The following is a 21,508-nucleotide window of genomic DNA, read 5'->3' on the forward strand; positions in this document are numbered from 1 at the left end:
TTCGAGGCAGTCCCATCCTCCCCTCTTCCCCCAGCAATTCGCTTCTCCAGTCTCCTTCGGTGACAACGATAGAAGGCACAAAATACGCGGAAGTGCCGAAAAAGTAACAGCCGCAGCTGAGCCTCTCTGCCGCCAACAGCCACTAGCCCCATTCTGGGAGGGCGGGCGGACTACACCTCCCAGAGTGCTCGGCGCCATGCCGTGCCGCCATGTTGCGCCCCAGCGGCGGTTGGGGCGGATAGCAGCGGCAGTAAGCTGAGACATGGCGTTGTTCCCGGCCTTCGCCGGGGCCCCCGAGCCCGGGGAGCCCCTAGCCGGCAGCAGCCGGGGCCTCAGGAAAGGTAAAGTCCCTGCGAACAGCCTCCGCGGCCTGGCGCTTGGGAAGCCCTTCCGCTTCCACTCGCCTCCCCACGGAGCTTTCCGCGCACCCCGTCGGGCCCGCTCCGGCCCGCCCGCCCGTCCGTGCGTGCTCGTACCGCCGACGCCATTAGAGTTGCGGCGTGGGCGGTGCTGCCGCCGGGGCCCGGGCTTGCGGTCGGCCGCGTCCCATCTGACGAGTGTGGTGGGTCGGGAGCGCGCCAGGGTCTCTGCCCACCGCGGAGCGCAGCACGGCCGGGGCGCGCCATCGCCGAGCCTGGCGTGCCCTCAGCCCGTGCTCCTCCCTCGTGGGCTGGGTACGAGCGTGCCTTCAGCTGAGCGTACCTGTGCGTGCTGAAGCCACAGCGCTGCCACCTTAAAGCTACCCTACTTACACGTGAAGTTGCTTAGTACGAGTAAAGTTACTTATCGTGAAATGGTTTTGGAGAGAACCAGAAATAGGGACATCCCCATAGAAATGGTGCTGGGTCCTCATTGGCGGGTTCTAGAGTGCGTTCAGATTTGCTTCTAGCTCTCTTATGGTAGTAGTAATACTCATCTTTGACAAGTACGTGTATCTTAACTTTATATGTGGTGGAGGAGGTTTGCTTTCATGTAGAAAACAAAGTTTTGGTTTGTTGTGTTTGGTTTTGTTGTTTTCTTGTTTGTTTGGGGTTTTTTTTGTACCACTATCATTGGATAGTTTTAAATATGTTTTCTCATTTCCTTGCTTATTAAGCCAAATTTTAGTTGTAAAGGATTTTTTTTGGAAGGTCGTGAGTGCAATGATGATTCAGTTTATAATTTTGACTGCTGTAGTTGCTCTGTAGCAAGTTATAGTAAACAAGTAAAGATCCCTATCTGGTATATTGCCAAACACATAAATGTTGTGTGTGCAACATTTATTAATTCTACTAGGAGATGTTTTGATCTATGCTTTTTACTTGCCATCATCCACCACCTTTGAGTCTGCTAATCCTCTAAAGACCACATCAAGGGGACACACTAAGAGAATTGTTCACCAAGGCTAATTTTCTTGTGTATTTTGTCCAGTTAGTAAGTATGGTGAGGTATTAAAAAATGCATTATTTGCATTAATCTTTGAAGGGTCTAATACTGTGATCGTGAAATTAATGAAAAGGCTGTTTTGATGCATACAGCGTTTTAAAAGACAGGTCAAGATCTTGATCCCTTTACATCTTGTCTTCATTAACAAAATGGGCAGAAATAATTAAATATAAGGAAGACAACACTTCTTAAAATCAGTATCCTCTTTAGTAAGTAAACCTCAGAAATCTTGGGTATAAAGCTGCACTCAGTATACCGTGTGGCATATATTGAATTATTAACTCCAACTTGGTTATGCAGTTAGGAGTTGTATGAATTTATTTAACTCCTGTGTGTTAGAAATATGTGATGGTTACAGAATTAGCCTTGAGAAACATTCTGATATTTCCTGGAAAATACTAAATACAGTTCTTTTAAGAAGTGATCCTGATTTCAAGTTGATTCTTAATACATCACTTACAGGATTGAAATAATAAATTAACTTGCATAATACTTTATACCCCAGCAGGGGGAATAATTGTTTTGAAAGGCAAGTCAAGTGTTGCTTGGATATTATCGATCATAAATCTTTCTCCTTTAATCTCACCAAAGGTTTTCGAAGAATGCTTTGTGGTAGATTTACAGGTTTGGAATCACAGACATCTACTTGAACATATTTTTGCCAGATTTTTATCACGTTTTATTCTAATTTTGCATTAATATATCTTAAGTATTTTCTTGGAAGGGAAAAAAAGTGTATCTTATGTTGATTTGCAACAAAGTAGGGGAGTGTATTTGCCTTAAGTTTGACAGTTCTGATTGCCAGGCAGGTTACCATAACATACATAAATTATACTGCTGAATTTTAGATTTTTAGTCCCCATGCCATGTTTTGGTGGACTGCGAGGTGGCAGTGTCCTATAGCCTATTGCTTGGGGTCCTCATGGCAAGTGTGTTTTGGTCTTGACAGGGCCATGAGCTGTGGGTTCTCTTCTGCACAGAGGAGGTTCAGGATAAACCAGGGTAGGTGGCCCTCCCTATACAGCCTTTTGGCTTTGGTGTCAGGGGGAGTCTTGTGGGAAATGTGAACCGGAACTTTGCTTGTTCATATGTGTGGTGTTTTAGCCCTGGCTGGGTGTCAAGTGCCCACCAACTCATTCTATCACTCCCCCTCCTAAACTGGACAGGGGAAGGAGAAATAAAGCACAAGGTTTGTGAGTCGAAATAAGGACAGAGAGATTGCTCAGCAATTAGCATCACGGGCAAAACAGACTCAACTTAGGGAGAAACGGTTTGATTTATTAATGAACGATGAAAACAGAGCAGGGAAGATGAGAAATAAAATTAAATCTTAAAACACCTCCCCCTACCCGTTCTCCTTCCCAGGACTCTCCCTCCTTCTCTGCACAGCAGAGCTGGGAGGAGAGATGGGAGTTATGGTCAGTTCATTACAGATGGACTTTGCCACTGCTTCTTCTCAGGGGGAGGCCTCCTCACACTTTCCATTGCTACAGTGTGGGGTCCCTCCCCACAGGAGACAGTCCTTCACAAACTTCTCCAGTGTGGGTCCTTCCCATGGGCTGCAGCTCCTCACAAACTGCTCCAGTGTGAGGCCTCCCATGGGGGCAGCTCCTCTTACCCTGCCCCAGCGTGGGTCACGCACCAGCAGAACAGTCCTTCAGGTACTGACTGCTTCAACGTGAGTCCCTCACAGGATCACAAGTCCTGACAGCAAACCTGCTCTGACGTGGGCTCCTCTCTCTCCATGAGCCCGCAGTTCCTGCCAGGAATGTGTTCCAACAACGGGCTTCTCATGGAGTCACAGCCTCCTTCAGGCATCCACCTGCTCTGGCGTGGGATCCTCCACAGGGCTGTGAGTGGATCCCTGCTCCCTGGTGGCCTCCATAGTGGCAGGGGCACAACCTGCCTCACCATGGTCTTCACCACAGGTCACAAGGGAGTCTTTCTGCCGTGGCCCGGGCACCTCCTCCACCTCCTTCTCCACTGACCTTGGTGTCTGCAGAGATGATGTTCTAACTTTGTTACTCTCTGTTGCTTCTGCAGTTCAGCAACTACACAGCAACTTCTTCTCTTTCTCAAATACGTTATTCACAGAGGTGTTACCTCAGTCGCTGATTGGCCAGGCCTGGGTCAGCTGCAGGTCCACGTTAGAGTTAACTGGTGTTGGCCCTGTCAGATACCAGTGAAGCTTCTAGCAGCAGTTTGTTTAAAGAAGCCACCCCTGTAGCCCTCACACTACCAAAACGTGTCTCAAGACAAAACCACTACAGTACGTACTTCTTGGTGAATTTAAATTAGGTTAACAAACTGTTGTGTGGACTGCTCCATTTTAAATCCTTGTGTGGACAACAGTTGAGAGGCATGAGATAGAAGAAAGAATTTTGGTACGAAGAGCTGTTTCTGAAAGAAATACTATAGGAGAGATGTATGGCTCGGTTGATGAGTTCATGCTGTTTAAGGATTAGAGGTCAGGGTAGTCAAAAGCACAAAGACAAGAGTGTGACACGAGGAACACCGGTGCAAAAATGGTTGCAAAGAGCATGGAGAACAGGCAGAGACACCAAATTTATTCCTTTTGTTGTTAGCTCCTGTGGTCTGGTGCCAGAGAGGCTGCTGTTAAATTCTGTGCTTCTAAGTAGTACCATTTCTTGTTTAACATGATAGAAGTTTTTACATATTTAAAAGAATTGTAGAAATTAAATATCTATGAAAATTGTTACAGAAGCTTTAATATGAGTGAAATTGTGGCAAAAAAATCCAGTCTGCATCCTGTTAGTATCTGGTCTTGTCCACTGACTGAAATAGCTGAGTTCTAGATGCAAAATGCTTAATGCTGACTAATATATAAAAGTTAGCATCACTTAGCCTTTTTATAGCTCACTATTTAATGATATTTTGGTGGTTAGAGAACTGAGAATCCAGTGACACATTTTAACCTTGTATAAAACACTGGAGTATTCTTACCAGTAACAGTTGTCCCTACCAATAAAACCATGTTAAAGATGTTTCCATACAGCTAGGAAAGTACATTTTTGTATGTTTGCGTGAGTTACGTTGCATTCATTAACTGTACCTGTCATTTAATTATGCCCTTCTGTAATTTTTTCAATTTCACTCTTTAAATATATAAATATCTTATATAGAGAGTCATTATAATTAATATGTGATATGCTATAAAATAAAGCATATTAAGATACGTTAGATCTTACATAATTATGCATATATAATATATTTATAAAATACATTAAGGGAGAATTTTCACATGTTAAAAATATTGGATGGATCTAGATTTAAAAAAATATATATCAGCATATGAAACATCTGCTTTCAGTATGAACTTTGAAGTATAATTATGTAGTGGGGGGGGTTTAAAGATTAAATTGATGGGATCTCATTAATATTTACAAATATCTAAATAGTGGATGTCAGGAGGTTGGGGCATCCCTTTTTTCTGTTGGATCTAGGGACAGGTATTGGGATGAAGCTGGAACAAGTTCTATTTAAAGATAAGAAAAAACTGTTTCACTGTTGAGGTGAGGGAACCTGGCACAGGCTGCCCAGGGAGGATGTGGAGTCTCCTTCTCTGGAGGTCTTAAAAACCCGCCTGGATGCATTCCTGTGTGACCTGATCTAGGTGGACCTGCTTCTGCAGGGGCTTGGACTCAATGATCTTGGAAGGTCCCTTCTAACCCTACCATTCTATGATTCTATATCAGGGGAAGATTCCAGCTCCTAAATACTTTACCTCATTACAATCTAGTCTTATGCTAAATGAAAATCTCATGGATGGCTTTCACATATGCTCAATTATGATATGTAATGATTGTTGCAATTGTAGCTGTTTGCTAACTAGCTCAACGCCCAACTTTAGAGAGCACAGCAAACTAATTTGTGTTGATCTTGCACTTCTCTTTACCTGCAGAATTGGACTGGCTTAGTAACCCAAGCTTCTGTACAGGAGATGTACTATTACTGAATCAAGGCACTACAGAAGATACAGATCTCAACCCTGAAAAATCACCATTAATAAGGTAGAATATACTTCAGTAGCTTTTAAGATAGCATCTTTCTTTTGTTCTGCTTATCTTTTATGTGAGACCAAAATCAGGAGCTTTTAGGGCAGCTTTTCGTTCCACTGTGCAATATCTAAAAAGGCCTGAACTGAGTTATATATAATAAGTATGAATAATGTCCTTAAACTTAAAAGAATGAGAAATTATACTTATGCAGTTACATTCCCATTTTCTTTTTTTCTCAGCTACATTTAAACCATTGTTATTTTAGAATGAAAAGGGGAATAATTGATCCCGATTCTTCATTAGCTTTTAAATGTCCTGAGTGACCTTTGAAATAATATAAAGACTAAGCATCATCTTTATGATTCTCTGTGAAAACCAGTTCAATCAGTCATTTCACAGTCAAGATTTCTACTGTTTAAAAACTGGTTGAAGATGTGAATTAATGAAATATTACATTAATCAATTTGTGCAGCTTCAGAGAACATAATGATCACAGAAGTGGGTGATTATCTTCTAGAAAAATGAGTTTTAAGCAGCCATAGTTGCTGAAGAACTAGTTTTAATGCTTTCACTAGAATAGTTGTTGTGCTTGGCATATCTACCCTTTAACTAGCACTTAATTAAGAGCATCAAGTTGTAATTGCCAAGTACAAAAATTTAGTCACTTTTAATTTGATGGAAACTACTGTTTTTATGATGACTATTGGAAATCCTGATAGAAAATGTCTCTGTAACAAATCACAGCTGAATACTTTTTTTGTATACTTATTCTTACATTTATATGTATTTTGTGATTGAAATGCACTGTTCTGTCAGTCCTATATTCTCCTTATATTTCTTAAAATCCTTTTAGGACTTTAATGTTGCAAAAAGAATTTACAGATTACCATTCAGATAGCATGACTTAGTAAGCCTGCCATATTTAATTAATGTTTGGAAAATAATCTGTGAAAAAGTGTACAGAGAAATGTTTCATCTAGTTGCCAATTACCAGGGTACACTCACAGAATCACAGAAAGATTGGGCTTGGAAGGGACCTCTAGAGTCCGTCTGGTCCAAGCCCCTGGGGAAGCAGATTCACCTTGATGACGTCACACAGGAATGCCTCCAGGGGGGTTTTGAATACCTGCAGAGAAAGAGACTCCACAGCTCCCCTGGGCAGCCTGTGCCAGGGCTTCTTCACCCTTACAAGAAAGAAGTTCTCATATTCAAGTGGAACTTACTATGTTCCAGCTTGTGCCCCTTAGCCCTTGTCCCGACTCGGGCACTACAGAAAAAGACTGCCCCCATTCTCTCAATACCCACCTTTTAGGTATTTAGAAGTATTGATAAAGTCCTGTCTCAGTCTTTTCCAGGCTAAATGGCCTCAGGCCTCACAGCCTTTCCTTGTGAGAGAGATATTCCAGCCCTCTGTAGCCCTCTACTGGACTCTCTCCAGTTCTCTGTCACTCTTGAACCAAAAAGCGCAGAACTGAACACAGGACTCCAGATGTGGCCTTACCAGGCAGAGCAGAGTGGAAAAGTAAAAGTTAATTATTCCAACATAGTTGGTAGTTTTGGGGGAGTGTTGATTTGGCTTTTTTTGTTGTTGTTTGGCGTGAGCATGTGTGTGTTTGTTAAAAGCCTGCTAATTTTTCTCCCATCTCTTTTCTTAGTGGCCTTAAATAAATTGTGTAAGGGTTTTTGGTTGGTTTTTGAGGTGCCTTGCTCCTGAAATGCTGCATTTTCTTGTATTTTATCATTATTACAGGAGCACTGTAACTTGTCACTCTTTTTTTGTTGAAAAAGTTTAAAAAGAGCTTCTGCTTTAATAAAGGTTTGGAGATGACCTCCATTCTTTCAGTTATTAACTATAAAAGTGTACACAGTTTTGCCAAAACTGTCTATCCTTTTTGTGATCTCAGTAAGTAGCTGAGTTACATGTAGCATTTGTTACTGCATTGTATTCTATGATAACATTGAGTAGTCATCAAAAATTGTTCCTTGATTGGTGAGATTTTAATTTCTAATCTGGAAGTGCTTTTTAAAAGTATGTTTTTGATATTTCTTATGTAAATCATAAGGAAATGAGGAAAAAAGGGCACTTTTTTTCTTTTGCAGATCACTCTAAAAGATTTCTCATCCTTTTAGCTGGACCTAAATTCCTAAATTTTATCAAAGCTCATCTTCTTTAATATGACAATGATTACAAATGAATATTTATACAGATCATACATCAAAATGCCTGTGACAATCCAGCAGCTGAAAAAATATAGTTGTTATTGAATGCAGATTTATATCACTTTCACTGTATGTGTTGCTGACAAGTCCCTTGTCCAAAAATATAGAGAACGAAAGTAAGGGGTAAAAGGATTCTGAGCTTTCTTACATTGCTATTTTAGAGTTTCACAACTTTTTTTTTAATGTATGTATAGGTATATATACATTTATATGTGTGCATGTATATATATATACACATACACTCCCACACCCACCTCCCTCTATATGTCTGTAATTGTTTCCAAGCAGGACTACTTCCAAATCAGAGTTGTCAAAGGAAAGCGACTCAGATGAGAGTCTGAAACAGTCAAGTAAGAAAAGGAAAAAGAAAAAACATCACCACTATAAGAAGACAAAAAAGAAAAGCAGAGGGGACTCCAGTAGCAGTGAATCAGACTTGGATGCTAAGCACATCAAGGACAAAGGTGCAGGAAGTGGAAGAGATCATAAAAAGGAAGTAGCAGCAAAGTATGTATGTATTAATACTGTGCAAGATGTAAATTCATTGTCTATTTGTACTTTTCAATTTTAAGAATGAAATTCTTACCACTGATGGGTTGTTATTTTTTTAGCTATGTATGACTAAACCTGCATTCAAATCATTGAAAATAGAACTAGAACCACTTTTTTGATAGTATCTGAAAAACCTATGACTACAATACTCTGTGAAGCACTGTTCTGCAGAACAAAGTGTGGTAGCTGTAATGAGATATATTTTTAAAGACACATAGATGATGATGTTGCGTTTTTGTAAGCATCTTGTTTCTTTTCATGGATCTTCTTTTTACAGAGTCTAGAGAGGATTGTATTAAACACTTAATTAGTTCAAAAGTCTTAATATAGAGCTGTGTTTGCTTCCTCCTTGCAGAGTTACTGTTTCATTTTCTTCATGTTAAGACAAAGTTGGTTGTACAATTTAACATTTCTTTTATGTCCAGGCATTTATTGTTCTGTGCTGTTTTCTTTAGACTTCTTGTTCATGGTACATGGAGGTGGGTATTTGAACAATTTTGTTTTGATAGACCTGTTTTTGTTAATTCCAGGAATTCTGAAGTACTCTGTAATTAGCAGAGGGGTCTTTTTTTTTTGTGGAAAAAGAAAATAGGTATGTAGGGATTAGCATGATCTTAGAGCAGCATAAGAACTCTGTGAACACACTGAGTATTCAAGTTTGGCATACTTGCCGTGCTTTTCTTAAGGTTTTGATAATTTAATGCAAAGCTGCCCAGTCTAACTGGCTGTGTAAGTCACATTTCCCTTTTCTCCGTTGTGTTTGCCAGTTTGAGCAGACAGTTTGCCTCTCTGATTCCCCAACTTGTTTTGTTTTGTTTTGTTTTTTTAATTAATATCAGCAGTCCTGGCTCTAATGCACAAGATTTTAGCTTCTGGGGACAGAGTGTGGATCAAGGGGTTGCTGATACAGCTGGGTTTAGTCCAAGCAGTCCTTGACTTCCCCCAGTTGATATATTTTCCCAAGGCAGATTAACTGAGAGCTAAGAGCACAGGCTTGTGGCCATGGGTCTATGTGAAGACATTTTAGCATTGTTTCCCTGTTGGAAAATGACAGTGGTATTGCCTGATAGAATCAGAACTGTTTTGGCTGGAAGAGAACGGTAAGATCAAGTCCAGCCTTTGTCCCAGCCCTGTCAACCACCAGACCATTTCCTTAAGTGCAACATCCACCCGTCTCTTAAACACCTCCAGGGATGGTGACTCCAGCACCTCCCTGGGCAGCCCGTTCCAATGCCTGACAACCCTTTCAGTAAAGAAATTCCTCATATCCATCCTGAACTTCCTCTGGCGCAACTTGAGGCCGCTTCCTCTTGTTCTATTGCTTGTTACTAGGGAGAACAGACAGACCCCCACCTCACTACAACTTCCTTTCAGGTAGTTGTTAGACAGCAATAAGGTGTCCCCTGAGCCTTCTTTTCTCCAGGCTTAACAGCCCCAGATCCCTCAGCCATTCCTCATGAGACGTACTAGCTTGGTGATGCCTCTAGCCACACTCATCTCCTGTCTTACAAAGACTATATTGTGGGCTAAGGTGGCTTTTCAGAGGGATGCTAAGACCATTCTGATCTGCCTTGACACTTTTGTCTGTGCTGGAAGGGTATCTGGGCTGGACGATTATGGACTTTTGTGCTACTTGCTAGGCTAGATCAACCAGACAGTGCTTTGCCCAAATGAAAGGGTGTCTATTTTTATCTGCCCATAAATTGTTGATACTGAGAGAATACTGAGTTTTCAGGAGAATGATTTTGAAACCTGAACCACAAAATTGCTCTAAATGCAGTCTCATGAAGTTTTAGAAAGCTTCTCAAGTCTATGAAACTCACTAAGTCATGTGCTTGTAACATCAGTTTGGCTTGGAGATTCATAGTTGTCTATAGTTTGAATGCAGGCGACAATTGCCACTTAAGTTCATTTGTATAACTGTAATCCATAAACTGTCTTGATGCACACTTTAATCAAATATATGGGTATAATGACAGTTAATTAACATACTCATGATACATTATCCTCCTTTTCTTAGTTGTAGCATTTTACTAAAACAAAAGTAAGTTTTAGAAATAGTAATACGGGGCTTTTAGATTATAGTTTTCTGAGCAATGGACTAGTTAAATTGGGTTATTATGTTTTGTAATCATAAGTGGAATTTCTGGAAGTGCAAGGAGTGCTTGTGTTTTGATAATCCTATTGGTGTATTTCTAGTTGTTTTAGTTTGGAGCATGTGACTGACTTTGCAATAACAGGTCATGTACCACAATTTGAGTAAATTATGAACTACAGAAATGCAATGTTTCCTGGGTTTTATGAATGTTGAAAATGTGCACAAATGCTTACAATATGCTTATTATCCTTTTCTGCAGTCTAGATAAGAAAGCATCAAACCTTACCAACAATCGCTTTGTTTGGCTTGATGATATCCAGGCTTCCACAGCAGAAACCTTCAGAATAGACAAGAAACCAGACCCTGCAAACTGGGCTTACAAATCCCTGTATCGAGGGGACATAGCAAGGTACAACATATTGGTTTCTGTTATTCAAACTATCTCAGAGTCACTATTAACTTGAGTTTGACAGTGGAAGTTTATGTAGAAGATGAGACAATAAGGTAGTTGAGTAGCGCATTTCAAAATTTGACTTGGAATTGGACATCAATATTTTAAAAGGCAAAAGGTGCTGTGAAGAAATGGGCATAAAGTACATGATTTTAAATTATTTTCTAAAACCATTCTCTGTGTAGTAGACTGCAAGCATATGAACTTGTCGAATGGCCATCTAGAGGTGGCAGCATGAGACAGATCCAGAAGCCTGACTTTGAGGTCACAACTCCCAGGTTCTGTTACAGATTGCCTTTGGGCGAGTGCCCTTTGTTTCTGTGTGTGAAAGGGAAATGAAGATACTGATTAAATAATCTAGTTGTGTCAAGAAGTTTACTTGAGTAGGTTTATATCCTTGCAAAAAAAGTACAGATACTTTCTTAGCAAACAGATTTTGTGTTAGATCACCCAGACATTGTACCAAAGGGTATCTGTTACAAATTGCTACATTTCAAATGTGTGTAGGTGAAATTGCATGTTCCGTAGTGAGCTGCTGGTGATGACCTTTCAGAACATTTCCTGGCATTAATAGTGAAGGCAATCTAAAGGAGCTTATATTAGGCTCATGCAATATGGAGATACACCTACTTAGTGATGTTCTCAAAGAAAATTGTTTACTATATATAAAAAATAATTCCTTGTGGAGGAGGGAGGATTTTTGAGTTTTGAGTAGTGTGTATATATACCTTTGCAGTAAAATTGTCTGGCTACAATCTATGCCAGTTTTCTACCGCCTTTGGATTGTCAGCTATTGTTTGAGATGAAAAGTGTTATTTTAGTATTGTACATTACCATCTGCCACTGAAATGACATTTGGTAATGTTTTAAGAGGATATTTTCCTTTCTTAATCCATAAGATTATTGTGGCCTTTATAAATCTGGTTTCTCTTTTCTCTTCCCATCCGCCTCACCTATTTCTTGGCATATAAAATGAATAGAGGCTTAGGGATACAGAAAGATATTACAGGACTGAACTACTGGTATCTGATTTTTCAGTTTAAAATAATCTATTCTAAATGGCCTTAAATAATGCTGTCTGTTATTATTTCTCCAAGTTTGTCTATGTGGCTTAAAATAAGAGGAGGAAAATTATTTTTTTCTTCTGCTGGATATGACTGATATTGTTGAACTCAGAGGAGGTTTAGTGTGGTAGTAAAAGTTGTAATGGCAGTGAAAAAATAGAATTGAATTCTTAAATAAGGAGAAAGTTACCAAGTTCTTACACTTCTGAAGGTCTGTGCATACACTATGTGGCTCAATTTGAATTAAAATATTTCTTCATGCTTTCTTTCAAAAAAAGAGATGTCTTTTTCTAGCATGTATTTTAGAAGATGTTTATTTGTATTTTTCCTTCTAAGATACAAAAGGAGAGGAGAGTCATGTCTTGGCATAGATGCAAAGAAACAATGTGTAACTTGGGACAGTTCTACGTCCAAAAAAAAGCAATTACAGACACGACCTGAGCGCTATTTCACAAAGAACAATGTGAAGATGCTGAACACAGATGGGATTCCTGTTAGCAATAAAAGCTCTCCATCCGACTCAACTGCTTTTATACCAGTTTTAGAAATGGAAACTGATGATTCTTCCAACACAACAGGAGTAAATCCTCTTGGGATTTATGATCCATCAACAACAGTGTGGCTACAAGGAAAAGGCAAGAATGCAGAAAATGAGCCTGCAGATACACAGCAACCGATTGAAGAGCCCAGGATAAACATTAACTCTAGTCTAATGACAAAAGTGGAAGAACATAACAAGAAAGTCAGAGAAAACCCAAGAGATATCAATGCTTGGATGGAATTTGTTTCTTTTCAGGTATGTGTTCTGGCAGATGTGTTTGCTTCTTGTAAGAAATACATGAACGTTATGTTATAGTTTCATTTGTTCAGGACTGTATGTCTTTTGTTGGTTAAGAATGAGGTCTTACTTCATCTTCTGAAATGTCAACGTTTTTCTTGTCATTCTAGTGGTGATTCTTCATAATGTAGTGATTTTTCTTTTTGTTTTAAGGATGAACTAATGAGAGGACCCAGCCCTTATGCCAGTAAGGGAGAGCAGGACATAAGAAGAAAATCACTGAAGTTAATCTTAGAAAAGAAACTGGCTATTTTAGAGAGGGCAATTGAAAGCAATCCAAGTAATGTTGACCTGAAACTCGCCAGGCTGAAACTTTGCACAGAATTCTGGGAACCACCAGCTTTAGTAAAAGAATGGCAGAAGCTAATTTTCTTACATCCAAATAATCCAGAACTGTGGAAGAAATATCTCCTGTTCTGTCAAAGTCAGTTCACTACCTTTTCAGTGTCAAAAATCAATAGTCTCTATGGAAAATGTTTGACTACATTGGCAGCTGTACAAGATGGCAGCATGGTGTCTCATCCTCTGCTCCCTGGCACAGAAGAAGCTATGCTAGGTAAGGTTCTTTGTTTCATGTTATGGTCAGAATGACTACATTCTCTGCATGAGTAGACATTCCTATGTTTTAGAGGAAGTTTTTATTCTCTTCAAAGTGTCTGCTGTCCTAGTTTCTTCACTGGGAATTCAAGCAGGTATTGCAACCAAATATGGATATAGAAGATGGTTTTCTTCCCCAGGAGAGTTTGTGATACAGCATTCAGCAAAGTCTAATGTGCTGAGCAGTATACAGTACAAATGTTAAGGGTGGAAAACTGCAGCCAACAGTGAAGAGATGAGCCTTTGTCTTTTGAAAAATGTTGATAAAAAAACCAAAACGATTGGGTTGTGAAAGAAACAGTCACCTCTTGTTGAAAGGTTTTACAGTCAGTTACTTCAATCCAGAAAAAAGAAGGGACACGGGAAGTCTGATGCGAAATTTTATTGAGCATCCCAGTTTTTAGGTGATTAATTCTAAACTCTAATGTTGTGTGGTCATGTCTTTTGGATTTATTGTATGCATATACCTACCATTTATAATTTATTATCTAGTTATCCCTGGAAGGAAAAATTAGTCAGATGGTTAGGATGCTGGACCTGAGCTAGGGAAGAGACAAGTTCATGCTCAGTTCTGGCATGAGCTTTAAATTTACTTGGAGTTAAATGACTCCCATTTCAATTTTCCTTCTCTACCTTGGAGGGTCATTGTGATTGTTAATCTATGAATACTGTGAGGAAAGGGAAATAGGAGTGTCACTGTGAATATGTTTAGAGTTTATTTTTTCCTTTTAAAATTTGTTTGAAATCTAGAGGATACTATTATGAAGCAGTCCACATTTCTTCATGTGCAGAACAGTCCAAGGAACCTCTGTTTTATCAAAGTCCTGTAACTGCTGTTTGAGCAACGATGCTTTCTGTTATACAATATCCAATCTAGACTTACAGGTTGAGATTCTGGGTTACAAATTATTTTGAGGTGTTTAGATATAGAATGGTCTTCAGTTGATTCATTTTGGATGAAGCACTGGAAAAAGTGTTTTAAAGGAAAATCCTGTGCTGGCAGGTAGATATTGTACTGCCTGATCACTTCTAATAGCTTCTGCTGTCTCTGATTTCCAACACTTCTGTCACTTTGTACACTAACCACAAGAAATGATTCTTAGGACAAATATTTTATTCAACATCTGTGTTTTCATACGGGAAAGTTGTTATTTTATTTTGTTTCCTTTCATAGAACACATTTGACTTGTTATATACTGTTTGTCAACTGCTATGAGAAACTGGGAGGATTTTTGAAGGAGTTCTTTTAACTAGTAAAATATATATTAGCTTGGTTGACATTTTAAAAAATATCTGTTTTCTGGCAATGTCTATAAATAAGTCAAATGAACTCCCTCTTAATGTCTCCTTGTTCTGTATGAAGAGTATAGTAATTTTTTTATGAACAATATTGATGTATTTAGGTTGGGTTTTCTCGTGTTTGGAATTCAAATGATAGGAGTGGAGAAACTTCCTTTGGGGAAGCTTCTGGAGCTGAGCTTTTCTTTAGTGACTCCACAGTCTAATTCCTGGGCTGAATTTGAACTGCCAGTGTACTTACTAATAAGACTGACAAAGTGTTCAATAAGATAAATATACAAAGCGTTCCACAAATTAATTGTGAGGTGAGTAGCAGTGTAGATGTACAGTAGGGCTGTATCTTCAACCTTTGACATTTGTCAGTGACAAAGTAAGCACTCATTTTCAGTAGCAGTAGACTCTGCCATGTAGTGTTACTTCAGACGCAGAGCTGTCTGCTTAGAAATAGGTGAGTGAGTCTGAAAACATGACATCTAAGAAAGGAGGTAAAAATGAAAAATTACAGATCAGTTTTTAGTAATAACAATTACTCTTAAATTTACTACAAATTGTTACTATAAAGGCAAGTTTTCTCAAATCTTGCTGTGGAAAGGGAGTCCTGTTTTTCAACTTGTTACTTATTGGGAAGAAAGATCCTTGTCTTATGATACTTTGTCTGGTTCCAGTTGTGTGGTAGGGATGTGGCACTGATTATGGAAACAGTTTGTTGAAGAGTAAGAGATAGGACTCTTCTCTGCTTTCAAGCAGTAATAATTTACCAAAAGACTGGAATCCTCTTAACTGAGCCTTATGTGAAGGAAAAGACAATGGGAATGATATTTGGAATTAAAATGGTATATTACTAACATATCACCAATATAATTACCTCATCCAAAAGTGAGACAAAAAGGATTTTTGCTGTAATTATATACTCTATGAATTGTAATAATGCCCAGCATCTTCAATGAGGGCTGTGACCCACTCTGACAGATGTTAGTTAAACGCAAGTTGGGACCATTATGTATAACTTCTGTATATCAAGGCCAGTGCACAACTGGTATGAATAAAATGTCATCTCTTCAGTACATTTAAAGTGAGAGGTCTCGAAGTTAATCAGACTACAACAACTTTTACATGTGTTTATGTTAGTTAATTCGTGTGGTTTGGATTTTGCTACTGTTCCAGAACAACTATGCTCTAGAGCACTTCATGTATATCTTCTGTATATTTGTGGGCTGTAACAAAATACTTTGCAATAAAATTTAATTGAACTATTGAAATGTTACCTTTTTTACTTTTACAGGTATATTTATTCAGCAGTGCCACTTTCTGAGACAAGCTGGCCACTCTGAGAAAGCAGTGTCATTGTTTCAGGCTCTGATTGACTTCACCTTCTTCAAACCTGACAGCGTAAAAGATTTGCCAACGAGGGGGCAGGTAGCAATTTCCATTTAAATGCATGTATGTCTTTGGGAATTATGGAGAATGCTGTAAAATACTGATGAATTTTCAAGAACATAGGGGAAATGCTTGTGAACCACAACTTACTTTGCAGTTCTTCAAGGTGACAATGCTTGCACTGCAAAATGCTTGTGGATCCTCTGGAACTACATGTCAAAATGGCTCCTTCTATTGTATATCATAGAAGTGTGATAGCCAGTCATTTCCTGTCATCTTTTTTACTGATTAAACATGGAAAAAAATGAACTGACTGACCAATGTATGTGTCTAGTCAGCATTTCCTCTGCTTCTTTCCCCAAAACTGCTATATTTTGTTACTGTTGATGGAGAAAGGTGATAGGGCCTTTCTCTGTTACCTATTGTTTTAGTAACTCTTTGGCCACATTAGGAACACCCTCATATTTTAACATATCTTTCATTTGTCCCGTGAAGTTCCATTTAGCTTATTTTGTTCAAGTACTAAATCACTCTTTCTCTGAATTTGCTAAGGAGAATGTTGGATGTGCAACCCAAGAGTGATCAGTAAGGTCACTAGAGGGGGCTGATGCCAGTGTAGCGTTATCCTACTGAATTGCTGGGAGCTGCTTCCTTTATAAGGAGTAGTAGGGAGGGTCAGCAGTTAGGTACCTGGGCTACTGCAGAAGACAGAAATTGAATTTCTTTCCATTACCTCACCTTTCCCAGCAACCACTACTAAGACTCCAGTTTTTGTTAGTAGATTAATGCTGTTACCCACCAATGGAACAGTCTTGTATTTCAAATAATAGTGGTGTCCTCTTAAAGAGCCAAAAGTTCAGAGTGCGTTATCATGCAGGATGGGAGATTTGGAATAGTTACACAGATAAATTTACTTCCAATCATTTGAAAAACTGCAAGACTACCTGTAGAAGATTCCTTAAGAAAGCAGGATGGAAAGGTACCTCAATTTAAGAGGGCAGTGGTTAGGTTGGAAAGTGCAATTCTTGAAAACAGAAAAATGCTAGATTTACAGCTGATTGCATATTCTGTCCTCTTACAGAAGCATTATGACTCAATCTTGAATTACTTATTTCCATACCATTTTCACAGTTCACTTTTTTGAAGCAAAGAATAGATCCATAAGGAGCAGAATTAGATTTTGTAGTTGCTGTAAGCTTTGCATTTTTGGGTATGATGATGCTTGATTTTTCTTACAGTAAATTTTATTGCAAAAATGCAATTAAGTTTTTGCTACAAGGTGCTCTGAAGTTGTTGGCCACCCTACAAACTGAGAAATAAATAGTTTTACTGCTCTTTTCCCCTTGTCCTCTGTCCGGTCATATTTACATCCAACTGTAATGTTTTGATTGAACCATAGGTGTGTGATTGAATTCTTTCCTTGGTCCCATGAAAGTTAGAGAGAAGGGGAGACTTTGTTTCTGAAAGCCAAATAGCGGGGACCTTGGATCCTTCTCCTTGAAGGATCTGTTTAGGTCACTTGTCACAAAAGTATTTTGCTTTCTTTCAAGACTAATGCCTGTTTAAAAACTATGTTAATGAGATGAGCTGATGACAGAGTTCTGGTGTGCCACAGGCATAACTGAAGTACTTGGTTGTTCCTACTGATTCTTAAGCAGCATCTAACAAAGTCTTCAGATATTTCAGCTTCTGAAGTTGAACTTACATAATTGATTGTAGTTTCTGGAAAACCTAAGTTGACTAAAAGTGTCAATACAGCAGCAAAAATGATTATTCTGTGTTCTGTTTTGGTTCCCTCTGGACAAAACAACAGGTGGAATTCTTTGAACCCTTTTGGGATAGTGGAGAGCCACGAATTGGAGAAAAAGGAGCAAGAGGCTGGAAAGCATGGATGCACCAACAAGAAAAGGGTGGCTGGATTGTTCTTAAGCCTGGTATGCCAGTGTAAATATGTGTAGTTCTATGTCCATATGTTTTTCTAAACATTTTGATTAAAATGCTGCAAGCTATCTCTTCTCATGTTTTTGCATACAAGTTTTAAAAGATATTTACCAAGATAAAGAGTGTCTCACTTCACAGGAAAAAGCATGTGTTGAGTGATGTATGATGTGATTTATGGACTATTATTGTCCTTCCTGGGATGAAAATTAAGGGAGAAGATAACATATCCTCCCCTGTGCCGAAGAGGCTGAAGGTATTGAAACTTAGGCCAATCTAAAGTGGAAGGAGGCTACTTTCCTTAAGACCCTTTCACTATATTGGTAGACCAGGTGGGATCATAGTATTAGATGATCGTTGTCTCAAGAATTCATAGCTCAGTGATACTATTTCTAGAATCAGATTTCACTTTCCTATACCAAATAGATAGTAAAAACAGGAGAAAACCCTTTCCTTTCTCTTTGTCATGTAGAAAATGAAGGAATTGCATCTTCACTTGGCTAGAGTGCTTCTGGGTAAGCAGGGATGCAGAAAACACTTCCCCACTGCTTGGTCCCACCTTGTCTTCTGGTCTGCAGTGCTTCCCGTAATGTCAAGGACTATTCCTGAAAGAGATACATCTTGAAGTGAAGCAAGGGGCTGGGACATGGCTGACTGAAGATGAGCTGTCTCTGCTTTTGCTGCTTCTGCTGCTCTAGCAATTCTAATGTAGCAAGTTTGGCTCTGCTTTTAGTAAACAAACTGAAAAATGATGCAACTCTTCCCTTGTCCCTGCATTAAGATGGAATTTCCTTGCCCCTTCACTGAGGTCAGCAGTTTCATGGCTGATGGCTATAGGCATTTTGCCCATAAATTGAGAAGACTCAGTATAGAGAAGAGGCCTGCTTCCAGTCATAGGCAAGTCTGGGATGTGTCAGTGCTCTTCCCTCTGTGTGTCAAGCCCAAAGTTCAGGTGCAATCTGTAATAGAGCACGAGCTATGGAGCTGTCATTTTTATTTGAACTTTGGTTCAGTGCTGGAAATGCTGTCATTTTTCGTAGTGTTGCTCAGACTAAGGGAGAGGCTATAGATGACAAAAAATGGAGAGTAAAAATCTTTTCACCACCTGTTTGTTACACCTGAAATGTAATAACTGGGAGGGAGAATGTTTCCACCTAGTCAATGCAAATGTCAGGGTCAAGAATTTGGAGATGGTGTAGAAATGGCCTGACTTTAGTACTAAAAAAATAGTGCAGGTAATCGTAAATTTTGAAGTCACTTTTTCCTTAATAACAAAAAGGGAAAAAAGTATTTGAAAAATCTCTACAAGCTGCCCCTTAACCTACAAATGCTCATCAGTTTCAGCACAGAATTAATACAATCCTGTCACAGGAAAATTGTGTTTATTGTATCTAATAGTCCAGCAAGAGCATCATAAAAGTGGGATGTTGTTAAGCACTTCCCTTTATGTGTGTTTAACTACATTGATTGTTCTGGCTTCATTTTAATTAAAGTGTTGCAAGTACCAGATATTTTAAAGCACCATTGCCAAGCTTAGTTTGCACTGTTTGACAGTGCAGTATTACTTTTTGCTTACAGTGGTTTTCTCAGAATGTTTTATGCACATGAGTGTCCATAGAGCACAGCTGAGATTGTATGCCCAGGTATGAGGAAGCTGAGTTGCATGAAAAGATAGCTGACTCTTGGCTGTTGCTTGCAGACTGCTGATGATAAAAGTGGTCCATGTCCTGTCAGTGTGTTCTTTTCTCCTCAATGAGAAAGTCTGAGTGTTGACACTGACTCACTGGTTCAAACAGTTTGGAAGTCTCCTACTATTACAGACTTGGCAGCAAAACCCAGAATGGTGATGCAAAAATTTTTAGCTCTCGTGTCTTATTAACACTGTATTTGTTTACATTTTTAAAGTTGTATGTCAAGCCTGGCTTTTGGATTTGGTGGATTAGTTTTGTTTTAATAATTTTATGTGTCTTGATTTGGTTTTAGATGATGATGATGAAGAAGACATAGATGAGGATGAAGAAATAAAGGATAAGACTCTCCCCAAGTGGCATATTTGGTTGGATATTGAATATTCTCGTGAAGCAAGGCATTGGTTACCTTGGAGGCCAGACAAAACCAAAAAGGAAACTGAAGAAGATTGTGAAGATCCAGAAAGACAGGTCACTGTGATATAATAAAACAAGGAGAGATAATAAGACAAACTATTCTTTCATTTGAATTCGTTGACAGTGCATATTTTAGAGGAATAACCCTTTTCTTCATTTGGGAAAAACCCTTTTATTTGTTTGGCATTCAGAATTTCCCTGAAGTTTCATGCTGAGACTTCTGAAATCCATGGGAAACCCATGGATTTCACTTTACAAGATGCTATAGGCAAATAGTCTGTCTTTGCTGTTCTGTGATTTCTCTCATCTCTATATGGAGTTGTCATATAAATCTGTGTTTAAGAAGATCTATACATTAGATAAACAAAGGGTTTGTTGCCTTCAAGTCAGACAGTTATATTTATTTATTTTCTTCTTGGGAGATAAATCAAGTTGGACACTGATTTTCAAATAAATCATGTTAAATGGCCTAAGCAATAGTAACAAAGTATTTCAGACCTTCATTTTGTAAGTTTTCTGTGAAGGTCTAGAGCAAAGAAATCTCTTAATAGGAAATTTACAGTCTGACTGGAAGAACACGTTACTTGATTGACTTGTCTGGTTTTAGTTTGAATGACATTCTCTTGCCATTTAATAATGATTATAAAGCTATATTGACTTGAAGAGGTTCTTTAATTACATAAATTACAGGTTTGCTATTTTTGATTGCATAAATTAATGGAGTTTGTTTTAATGTGGCTTTTTTTAGGTATTATTTGATGATCTTGGACCGTCTTTAATCCGGCTTTCTAATCCAGATCTCCAGTGTCAACTTGTGTACTCATTTTTGCAATTCCTGGGAATTCCATGTACAAGTAAACTCTTTCCTTCCAACCTGTATGTTGCCATGGATGAAAATAACATCTTTGACAGTGTGCTTTCTGATGAAAAGCCACTGACTTCTGTTGATTTTCCACTTTCTGGATTCAACAGTCTTGGTCATATGGACACAGTGCTACGACGGAGACATCACATAGGCCACTATAAAGAAGGAGAAGAGTTCATACAGAATGTTTTTCATGTTCTGTTCCAGCTGTTTTCAGGAAAGGAAAAATCTAACCTGTCCGTCTGTTGGTTACAGTATGAAATATCTAAGGTAATGAAGAATCTGTATATAATCACTTTCCTGATGAGTGTATTTCTTATTAATGTTTATATTGAATTAAAATAGTGATGAAAATTAAGTCCTGCAGGACTAAATATTCAAATGGAGAAATGCTGGTTAAGATTGCACTGGAGGTGTTGTGTTTTAAACCCAGCCGGCAGCTAAGCACCATGCAGCCACTCACCCCTTGCAAGTGAAATGGATAGGAGAAACAAGGGGCAGGGGGGCGTAAAGCTCAGGGGCTGAGATAAGAACATATTGCAAACTGAAATGAAATAATAATAGTAATGAAAATAAATATAACAGAGAGAGTACTCAGTAGGAACAGATCTAGCTGGTGATAAGACATGAAACAGTGTGAAAACAAACACAGTAATGACA

General features: G+C 38.9%; 1 protein-coding gene across 4 annotated transcripts in view; it reads left to right on the forward strand.

Annotated features, from left to right (window-relative positions):
• The first annotated feature begins 213 nt into the window (after nucleotides 1-213).
• NRDE2 (NRDE-2, necessary for RNA interference, domain containing) overlaps nucleotides 214-21,508 on the forward strand; it is a 29,333-nt gene continuing 8,038 nt past the window's right edge. For 2 of the 4 annotated variants that reach the window (XR_009818916.1, XM_061997945.1), the window contains exons 1-11: nucleotides 214-341; nucleotides 5,348-5,456; nucleotides 7,953-8,171; nucleotides 8,642-8,695; nucleotides 10,574-10,723; nucleotides 12,166-12,625; nucleotides 12,821-13,223; nucleotides 15,846-15,979; nucleotides 17,754-17,874; nucleotides 19,862-20,037; nucleotides 20,732-21,118. Coding sequence is in view for 3 of the 4 variants with exons in the window: in XM_061997945.1 (XP_061853929.1) it covers nucleotides 263-341; nucleotides 5,348-5,456; nucleotides 7,953-8,171; nucleotides 8,642-8,695; nucleotides 10,574-10,723; nucleotides 12,166-12,625; nucleotides 12,821-13,223; nucleotides 15,846-15,979; nucleotides 17,754-17,874; nucleotides 19,862-20,037; nucleotides 20,732-21,118 (2,292 nt within the window). In the remaining variant the exon portion in view is untranslated. Of the gene's footprint in view, nucleotides 342-5,347; nucleotides 5,457-7,952; nucleotides 8,176-8,641; nucleotides 8,696-10,573; nucleotides 10,724-12,165; nucleotides 12,626-12,820; nucleotides 13,224-15,845; nucleotides 15,980-17,753; nucleotides 17,875-19,861; nucleotides 20,038-20,731; nucleotides 21,119-21,508 lie in introns of those variants that run through there. The other 2 variants (XM_061997947.1, XM_061997948.1) reach the window with 2 other exon arrangements.

Source organism: Colius striatus, chromosome 6 (assembly GCF_028858725.1).
Source record: "Colius striatus isolate bColStr4 chromosome 6, bColStr4.1.hap1, whole genome shotgun sequence".
Classification (NCBI taxonomy): domain Eukaryota; kingdom Metazoa; phylum Chordata; class Aves; order Coliiformes; family Coliidae; genus Colius; species Colius striatus.